At 45.4% G+C, this 10,095-nt stretch overlaps 1 protein-coding gene across 3 annotated transcripts in view; it reads left to right on the forward strand.

Moving 5' to 3' along the window:
- Nucleotides 1-5,189, forward strand: part of FAM171B (family with sequence similarity 171 member B) — a 57,329-nt gene extending 52,140 nt beyond the window's left edge. For all 3 annotated transcript variants that reach the window (XM_048483760.1, XM_048483758.1, XM_048483759.1), the window contains exon 8: nucleotides 2,107-5,189. In XM_048483760.1, the coding sequence (XP_048339717.1) occupies nucleotides 2,107-3,436 (1,330 nt within the window). In that variant the 3' untranslated portion in view covers nucleotides 3,437-5,189. The remainder of the gene's footprint in view (nucleotides 1-2,106) is intronic.
- The last annotated feature ends 4,906 nt before the right edge of the window (nucleotides 5,190-10,095 follow it).

A 10,095-nucleotide genomic window follows, 5' to 3' on the forward strand; every position in this document is an offset into this window, starting at 1 on the left:
GCAGAGGAGGGGGGAAGTTGATTCTATATTTTGCAAGTCTGTCTGCCTCTTTATCAGTTCGGTTTGTGTCACCCCCTCTCCACCCGCCCTCGGAGCTTAGCACGCACATGTTCTTCCTCTCCTCGGGGCGCATCTACAGTAAATAGCACCCGGGGCAAAACAGTGAAATTGCAACCCCTCCCCCCAGCAGGGTACCACTGAGCCCAGGGGCTGGCAGGACCCCCACCACCTTCTCGCCCCCCCCCCCAGATTTCTCAGGCAGCAGAAGCCCACCCCAAGCAGAGGACAGGTGACCAGCGGCACCAGAGCACCAGGGAGGCTCCAAATCTGCCACTCCCTTTACCCACCATGGAAATGGGCCAGAGGGCCCCTGTGTCTGGAAGAGGTGGGGGCCACAGTTTACATCCCAGCTCCCATTAAGGCTCTGCTCACCCAGCCCAGCCACCAACACCTTGTCCACCTAGCATTGGGGGAATCATGTGGCTCGTGCCTGCCCCCCCCCCCCCCCCCGCACCTCGCTCTGGGTTCTTGGCTGGCGGGGGGGCGGTGTTCACCCACCTGCATACTGTCTCCCGCCTGCCGACTCTCTCGCTGGCCCAGCCTGCTAGCCTACCCGCACCCAACACAGGGCCATTCTCAGCTCTGGGCCTGGCTGCCTTCCCAACCCGTGGGGGGAAGGGACAGGACAGGTGGTCTTACATGCCCCCCATCTGACCCAGGTGAGTGGCGCCTAAGGATAGAGCCCCCTCCTTTCCCCCTCCTGATCCACCTCTGCCTCTCCTCCTTTTTGTCCTCAAAGCAGGCGGAGAAAGAGCGACAGGTCTGTGGTTGGATCTTTCATGTTCCTAATCCAGCACAGCCCACTATACCGCGCTGGGGTTTTGTTTTTCTGTTTACATATTACTTAAATTTGGAAACTGGTCAAAATACTGGAGGATGGAGTTCCCGTAGGAAGGGGAGCATAAAGGCTGAATGTTGCCAGCCCCAGATGATTACATATTCACAGTCATTCTCTTGAACTATTCATGTCGTTTATCTGCTATCTGGGAGGAGATAAGGGGGAAAGTGTTTGCTTTGTCTGCCCCAAAGGTAGTGGAAATTAATAATTGTTAGCAACCAGAGGACTCAAAGAAAAAAAAAGAGAGAGAGAGAGAGAGAGAGAGAGAGAGAGAGAGAGAGAGAGAGAGAGAGAGAGAGAGAGTTGACATTGTACTCTGTTGTGTGCCACACCTTGTGCTGTAAAGCTAGCCCCTCTTTCTTGCATGTTCACACACCAATATAAGGCACAATATAGCAGCTTTAGGACTGTTTACTGTTCTTCCTGTATTTGATTCTCTAAAGAAATCTGATTTATAGTAGGAAAAAATGTTGTAGGTCTTTCTACATGGTGCATATCCAGGACAAACTGGATGTTCTCTATTCGAGTTGCAGTTCTGAACACAGGCTGGGTAATAACAATTAATAAATAATAATAAAAATAATAAACTGGTTGGTTTCAGTTTACTGGTGCTCAAAACGGCAACCTCATATCCTGATAGACCAGTGATGGCGAACCTTTTCAAGACCGAGTGCCCAAATTGCAACCCAAAACCCACTTATTTATCGCAGAGTGCCAACACGGCAATTTAACCTGAATGCTGAGGTTTTAGTTTAGAAAAAAACAGTTGGCTCCAAGGCGTGCATTACTCAGGAGTAAGTTTGGTGGTAGTCGATGGCTTTGCTTTGAAGCAACCGTGCAACTCTTCCAATGGGTGAATCACGAGCCTAGGAGGGTTTACTCAGAAGCAAGCCCCATTGCCAGCAATCGAGCTTACTCCCAGGTAAAGGATTGTGCTTTAGTTCTTTGCATGAAAATCAGTGGGGTGTAACAGCGCTTAACAGGGTTACCTACACTGCTTCCCCAAAACTAGGTCTTAGGTTTAATCCCCAGGCGAGCCTAGATGTGTGTAGGGGGGGCACGGTGTTTGCGTGTGCCCACAGAGAGGGCTCTGAGTGCCACTTCTGGCACCCGTGCCATAGGTTCGCCAACACTGTGATAGACAATGATGCAGCTTTTCAAGGGTTTTCTTTTTCTTTTCTTTTTCTTTTTGCCCCCATTTTCCGTAGGGATAGATGCAGTCGATCTCAGAGGAGAAAAAAAAACATGACCAAACTGGATATCTTAAAAAGAGACCAGATGACATCAACCAGTCAAATAAATCATCTGGGAATCGCCAGAGGGTCACTCCAGCCCACGGACAAATCTCAGCTGTATTCCCCCAAGTTGTCATCATACAAACCACCGAGAGGGGCTACGGCAGATGCAGAAGACAGAAAAGCTCGCGACAATTTCGGTCACTTCTCAGAAGGCCCCCCATACCAGTCATCTAGCAAGAACACTCACTCGAGCTCACCCCAATCCTTAGAACTTAGCAAGGGGGTAAGACATTTGCAAGCAACACAAGACGTCAACAGGCGTATATCCCCTTCTAGAAACTCACAAGAGCAGAACCAGTATCTCTCAATGCATGAAGAAATATATGGTATCTCACCTCTGCCGGAGCAATTGGTTCATCTTTACAGCCAGCCTATCGCCATCCTTCAAACTGCTGACCTTTTCCACTCCCCCGAGCAGTTGCACAGTGGCAAATCGGCTACTTTGCCAAGGAAAGGGCAGTTGGTCTACAGTCCAATGATGGAGCCCTTGAGTCGGGAGAGTTACACCCAGACACTACCCAAAATGCCAGCACACTCTCACTTGCAGCTGCCGACTTCCAGAGATGAAACGGCGATGTCAGATGGTCAGCAGGGCTTATCACCCCAAGCTGCAAACTGGGGGCGCTACACCAATAGCTTGCTCGAGTCCGTTTCTGTTCCAGGGACGCTCAACGAGGCTGTGGTCATGACGCCATTTTCATCCGAGCTTCAAGGCATTTCGGAGCAAACCTTGTTGGAGCTCTCGAAAGGAAAACAGTCCCCGCACCCCAGGGCGTGGTTCGTGTCCTTGGAAGGCAAGCCGATAGCCCAAGTGAGACATTCGGTCATCGATCTCAAGAAGGGCCGGAAGACAGAGAGTAACGACACTAGTTTGGACTCTGGGGTGGACATGAATGAGCTCAACTCCAGTCGGAAACTAGAGCGGGAGAAGACGTTCATAAAAAGTGTGCAACATTCTAAAGTCCTCTATCTGGAAGACTTGGATCTCAGCAGCAGTGAAAGCGGGACCACCGTTTGCACCCCGGAAGATCAGACTGTCAAACATGTGCCTGATGGAAGGGGTGATCCGGTCCTCCAACAGCCCGCTGAAGAGGTGCCTAGGACAAAAAGCCTGGCCGAAGAGCTTGAGGCCAGCCCTCCTGCCACGAAGAAAAAAGGAAAGCCTCTTCTGACCAAAAGAGATAGCAAAACCAACGTCCGGAAGAAGAGAGAAGACAAGCCTCTCATTAACATTAATTAGAATTACAATTATGTCTCTTGGGGTCGGGGGACTTGTGGATTCCGCCCCTCCCAACCCTTCTGCGTCTTCTTTGCAGTGTTCTACAGTTGCATATTTTGCAGAAGATGACGAACCTTCGTCAGCGTGATGGATATCTGAGCAAACGGAAGAGGCTGTCAGTGTTTTGTTGAAACCGAATCGTATCGCTTTTGTTCATTGTTTGAGCAACATATTTTTTTTATAAAAGGGTTTTTTTTTTAATCCATGAACTATCTGTGAAGGTGAACATGCAAGAAGTCTCAATGCTAATTTTTCGGATCAGGAACTGGGCATTTAGTAAGGAAGAAACAGTGTGGTGTTGATCCGGGATAGTATTGAATTGCCTTGGGGAAGGGGCAGACACATAAAAGACCGTGTCTGGTAATGGAGATTCTGCTTGATGGAGATTGTTTGATGTAATTATCCAACTAGGCAGCAAGGGACTGGTTTTTTTCAACCAATTGGCCATGCTGGCAGGGGCTGATGGGATATGTAGTCCGTGAACTTCTGGAGAGCCGCAGGTTGCAGACCCCTGAAGCGGAGAGGGTGAAATCTAAGCATCACATTTACAGATCTTCCTGCGACTTCTGTCCTGTACATTGTTCTACCATGAAGTTCTCTGTATAATCTTGGGCAGGGCGGGTGGGATCGTTGTCAATTCTGAATAGTATTTCAGGTGTTCACACCTTTCCCTTTTCATGTTCAACTCCAGTATGTATTGAGCCAAATTGTGCTCTTGTTTTTAGGATAAAAGTTAATTTGTACTGATGTATTTAGGACAGGATTCAGTCCTCCAGTGTCTTATTATTGTAAATAGCCAGAAGAATGGCCTTGGGGAAAAGATTTCCTCCAGTGTAGAGGCCCTGTGCTGTTACCTAGCCTTTTGAAAAACACACAAAAAAAGGCTAGAACATAATCAATTTGACTTCTGTGCCTCATTTGTTCATTAGCTTTGAAGTACTTTGATCCCCAGTCCTAAGAGTCTATCATTTATTAGAGAAAATCACATTGGAAAGTGTGATCCACTCAACTGTGATTATGAATAAGCTCAGCCATAACCTCCAGGATTCTTTCCTGTGGCCAAATTGGCCTTATGGGACTTGGCCTAATTTTTGCACCCTGTTTATCCTCTCATCTGATAGCAAAACATGTCTTAGTCAGAGACCATAATTAAGTGATGATTTGTCACTGTTGAAATTATATAACGCCATCATCCTAAGACCTGGCAAACGAAACCAGAGGCAGTAGGCATACCAAGCGGCTTCCTACATGTCCCATCAACGAGCTTCGCTGCTGTCTGAGATGAGAGCCTGAACCAATCGCAGGTTGAGCAAAAAGACCTTTCCCTGGCTATTTGCTACATTGATATGGCGATGTACAAAGTCACGTGCAGACTTGATATGCTTGATTTGCATAACCAGCAGTTTGCATAATATGCAAATTAAGTTGCCTGGATTTGGAGGACTTCAGCACAAACCTGATGGGCTGCACATCTGTACAAAACACGACGAACGAGCTTCCGCCTCAAGGTCTGCCTTTCACGTTATGTTTGTCTGTAGGAACCCCAAGTGTTTCCTGACCCTAGTTGTGCACTATAGAGTACGTTCATCAGGTTTTCAGGCCCAGCCTTTTGCTGACTTCCAGACGGGAAGGTGAACAGTGGACCCGGCCGATAGGACAACAGCCATTCGTGGAAGAGAATTTATTGTAGAGTTGGAAATGGTTACCAAAAGAATTTTTTTTTGTGCATGAAATGTAGCTAATATATATAGGAAAGAAAAGTCCATAAAGGTGCATTTTTCGCTTTTCAAATGGTCTTCTTGAGTAATGGATCCTGCTTTGGCTAACAGAAAGGTAGATATTTGTAACTCCAACTTGTAAATTAATACAGCCCTTTAAAAATTATTATCTGCTGGAATATTGTGCAGCATTTGATAGCTGCAGATTAAGTAGAAAATGATGTGATTGGTTTCTGAAAAGTTATTTACAGTCAAAGTAGAATTAAAACCATGCTTGTCTATACTGTGACATTTTTCGAACAAGCCCAGCCCACCTCTATAAGGACTGGGCTTTGCCTATAAGTCATAGGTGTCAAACTCACGCCCCTCCAGATGTTATGGACTACAGTTCCCATCATCCCCTGCCAGCATCATGCTGGCAGGGGGTGATGGGAACTGTAGTCCATAACATCTGGAGGGCCGCGAGTTTGACACCTGTGCTATAAGTGATTCAAAGTCATTTTGCGTTGCCTAAATAAGTCAATCTAATCTCCTTTTTTGTCTGTTTTACTTAAAAGGTGTCACCAAAAAAAGAACTCTGGAAGTACCCTAGGTTCTATAAATTCAAGGTGGAAGTTTGATATCAAACACCATTTAGGCTTTGAAGAGTGTCCCCAGATCTGTCAAGAACGAATAGTCTTATAAAAAATGTAAATCAAAAATATAGTAAATTTAAATCAAAGGTCAGAGATTGTTGATTTTTAAATTATAAAAATTGGTCAAGCGTTTAAATTACAAGAATTGGTCAATACAGAGTATTTCTTCTTTTCCGTTCTGGAATGCATTTGGGGATATTTTTGACACATTCATGAAATGCTTTTTAAAAAATTTTAGAAAAAATATATGGATTATATATGAAAAATCTGATCAAAGTTTGAAATTGTTTTCATAATTTTTTATATGTTCTGCTTCATAAATTTCGGAACAAGTCGTATTTATTCCTTTTGGCATATACTGCCTGAAAATGAAATGCGCATTTTCTGTTAGCCAAAAAAGATTTTACTAGAATTTTGCTAAAAAAAATAGTATCAGTTTTGGAACATTGCATGTATGTAATATTAAGGAGGTTGTTTTTTTTTTTAAGAAAAGTGGTTTTTTGCCATTATTGAAGATTTGCCAAAAGAAAGAAAGAATAGACTTTTTTAAACTGAAATATTACAGCCCAGATCCAAAGAACTGCATGCTACATTCCGCATGCCCCATGTGCTTTGCGTTTGCATTTCTGAAACCTTTCATGTTACATGGCAAAGCAGAGAGGAGCTTTGGAAGGTATATTTTTTTGGAATTGGGGGAATGTGCCAGCAAAAGGAGAAAAGTTGCAACATGCCGGCAGGACTGCTTCTAGCCTTTTGACTTACCTAAGGAAACATTGTCCATCTCTGCCTAAAAGCAGCAAATCTGGAGTGACTAAGAGCGGAATCCTGATGGGGGGAGGAGGCGCTGCCTCAGACGGGGACTGCGCAGCCAAGTTGGTGCCGAGCCACCTCCAAAGGGGCTTCAGCCATATTCAGGAGAATAAAATGGAAATGCTGTTGTTGGATGGATAGCGCCACTTTGGCATGCGAGTGGGAGGTTAATTTTTTTTAATGGTACATATTAAAACCACAGTGTACCTGGGAAAAGATTGCATTGGGGCTGAAAGCTGATTCTCTGATGTGATTGTTTTCTACAAACATTTCCGGATTCGTTGTGGTTTTCTATTCAAATATATAATCCTGCCACTACCTGCAGCCTGAAATGGTATAGTCTAGGCGAAGATTAACTAAATATGTTAAATGCATACATGAATTCTCTGTCTTTGCCTTTTGGAGTATTCCCAAAACAAAGATACTTAAACTGCCATATCATGTGTACAAATGCTTCATTTCCTTAGAAGCATCTGAATCGATTCCTCTCCCTTGATACAAAATAAATTTATAGTCAGCATTTCTGATGTTCTTCTGATCTTAACATTTTGAAATTTGATATCAATTAGTTTTACCAACTGCCAAGTATTTGTACATTTTCCAGTTGCTGATAATGCTGTTTCTTAATCGATAATCTTAACTTTAAAGCACAACTTTCATCAAATAGTTTTTTATTTTTACCCCATATTAAAATTTTGGTTGAGAAATCTCTTTATTCTGTGCAAATCAAAAGCCCCGTTCTGTGAGGTACTACATTTAGAATTGGGGCCATTATGGGATCACATGGGTTGGATTGTACAGCAAAGTAAGCTCAGCTTCCCCTTGTGATCAGCCAAAAGCTAATGCCTGGGGTTGTGCGCCATTCAAAATGCCACAGTGAAGAAGGAAAACCAGGAAAAATCATCGCATCCTGTTCCCAGATCAGAGCTTCTGTTATCGCAAGATGCTTTACCCCACAGGTGTCAAACTCACGGCCCTCTAGATGTTATGGACTACTGTTCCCATCATCCCCTGCCAGCATCATGCTGGCAGGGGATGATGGGAACTGTAGTCCATAACATCTGGAGGGCCAAAGAGATGGGACAAATTTTGACTGGTTTCTCTTCACTGCAGCCCAGGTGCCTTGAGGACATGAGGCTCCCGTGACTCTAACCATCACATTTATAGGGCGATCACCTAGGCTACTAGGGGGAGGTTGAGAACAATCGCATCCATGATCACTTCCCACTTTCAGTTCATTGGCTGCCACTGAAAGCAGTGCCCTCTGCCTCTTTTCATCTCGCCAGTAATGGTCAATACTGCAAAATCCAGGTTGTCGGGATTTTGTGTTAGTTGTGGTTCAACAACCATGCCTGTGTGTGGAGCAGTGGCATTTCACGACCTCCCTGTGAGATCTGTCAATAAGTCCAGGGGGGTCCTGCTCAGCAGCATCAACTGAGTACTATCTTCTGCCATTCAGCATGTGTCAGCAGGCAATCTTTGTATTAACAGATGTTACATAAAAGCGGGGGAGGTGTTGTGGTGGTACCACATAGCTTCTGTCATGTCTCTTTCTAGCCTAAGTGTTCCCAGTGCACCATTGGGCACATGTCATTAGCTGAGGCTGTAAATACTGAGAACAAGCGTTCCACAGCTGCACTATTGCTTTCGTGACCCACATTTCATTCTAATTTTACAATATTCTGTAACACCCTCCCCACATCCTTTTCAAAAGTGTTTCTACATTTTCTATTCTGAAAAGTGTCTTACGTCTGTGTAATTACTATGGTACTAAATCACCTGTTGCGACGGCAGATCTTAAAATTTATAACGTGTTCAGCAGTTCATGAAATATAATAAAATAGTTTTTAAAGTTGATTGACGGCTTTTGTGATTGGTCTTCATTTTAAAAACAAATGCATTTCCGAAACAAAATTTTGACTGACCTCTTCCCTCCCTGGTATGATTTTGGGGTGTGTGGATTGGGGGGGATATTTTAGTCTCAAAAACGCCGTCCCCAGGAGCCGTTAGCACAGGGCGTGCTGCTAAATCTCAGCAGCTCTACCCGTGTCCCTTCCCCAATGCGGCCTCAGGCGCCCAAAACCTCCCCTGCTGGAGGGATGATACAGCGATTCCCCGGGCGTCAAGGTGCGAAACGGCACCGAATAAGCAGTCTCGTCTTCATTAATTCGCGCTGCTGCGCGCCGTTTTCGTTGGCTCTCCTCGGTTAAGTTCTCCTGCGCTGTCCTCCGACCCCTGGAGGTCGGAGGGCAGCATGGGCGGGTCTACGGAGGCCAGCAGGGCGACAACGGCGACGAGGTGAGTGGGGAAGGACGGGGAAGAGGCGGGTCGTCCCAGCCGGTTCTGAGACCGTCCATGCGGTTCGTGCAGTTCTGAGACTGTCCATGCCTCCGTGTGGAAAGGGCCAAACTGTTCCATCCTTGGCTAGTTTTTAGCAGCTTCATAATGTTCTGTATTTGACAAGACAAGACAACCTTTAATGGCATAGTTAAAATTATTAAATTGAATATGTTTGGCCCATCGAAGCAGTGAAACGATACCTTCATTTTCCCCCTTCTACCCCCTTTTCCCTTCATCAAACCAGGAACATGAACTGACTTCTATAGGGGAAGTTAAAAACCACTTCTCTACAGAGGGCTATGTGGTATTGACAATGGGCCTTTCCCCACTTACCTTAAGCCCCGCGCTACTCTCCTCAAGTAGCGCGAGGTCCCCCTGCACTCCCCATGACAGGGGCAGCGCACTTCCGACGCTGCCGCTGTCACGCCCCCTCAGCGCGCGGCATCCCTGGCGCTGGAGAAAACGGCGCCTTTTGATGACGCCCAGGCATGTGCCAGGGATGCCGCACCATAGGGGGGATCCTTGTGAGTGGGGAAACGCCCAATGACACATTAGGCAGTTAATTTAACATGATGCAGGAATTTGTAGCTCACATGATAGAAAGATGGGCAACCATAAACAACCATCTGTGCTTTGGGAAAATGACTTCATGCTGCCTTAGAGACTGAATTCAAAGAATGAAGCGCACATGTAAACGAAGTATTGGTGTAAATTTAAACAGACGTTGCCCCATAAACGATCTGCATCAATAGACAAAGATAGGCTTCACTTGACTTTCATTCCTAGGAATGTCCACCCATCCTGTTGTCCCAGCATTCTGACAAGCTTGTACCTGTCGCATCCCAGGAAAGTAGATCAAAGTCACACACTTATTTTCTCTTAACCTGCTCCTTGTGATGATAGCTTGAACTCTTCTGGTCCTTACCTACAGATTTGCTAGATCATTTATCCACAAAATGCTTGATATTTTGGAGATAGTTAGATCTGGCAAGGATACCTGTGAATGCAAAAAGAGTAATTCACCAATTCCCCCATCCTGCTAACAAAACAAAATCTCCTTCCTTATGCTGTCCCTTATCTCCTGGGAGCAACACTTCAGAGGACATTTGGGGATGTG

Source organism: Sphaerodactylus townsendi, linkage group LG02, assembly GCF_021028975.2.
Source record: "Sphaerodactylus townsendi isolate TG3544 linkage group LG02, MPM_Stown_v2.3, whole genome shotgun sequence".
Lineage (NCBI taxonomy): Eukaryota > Metazoa > Chordata > Lepidosauria > Squamata > Sphaerodactylidae > Sphaerodactylus > Sphaerodactylus townsendi.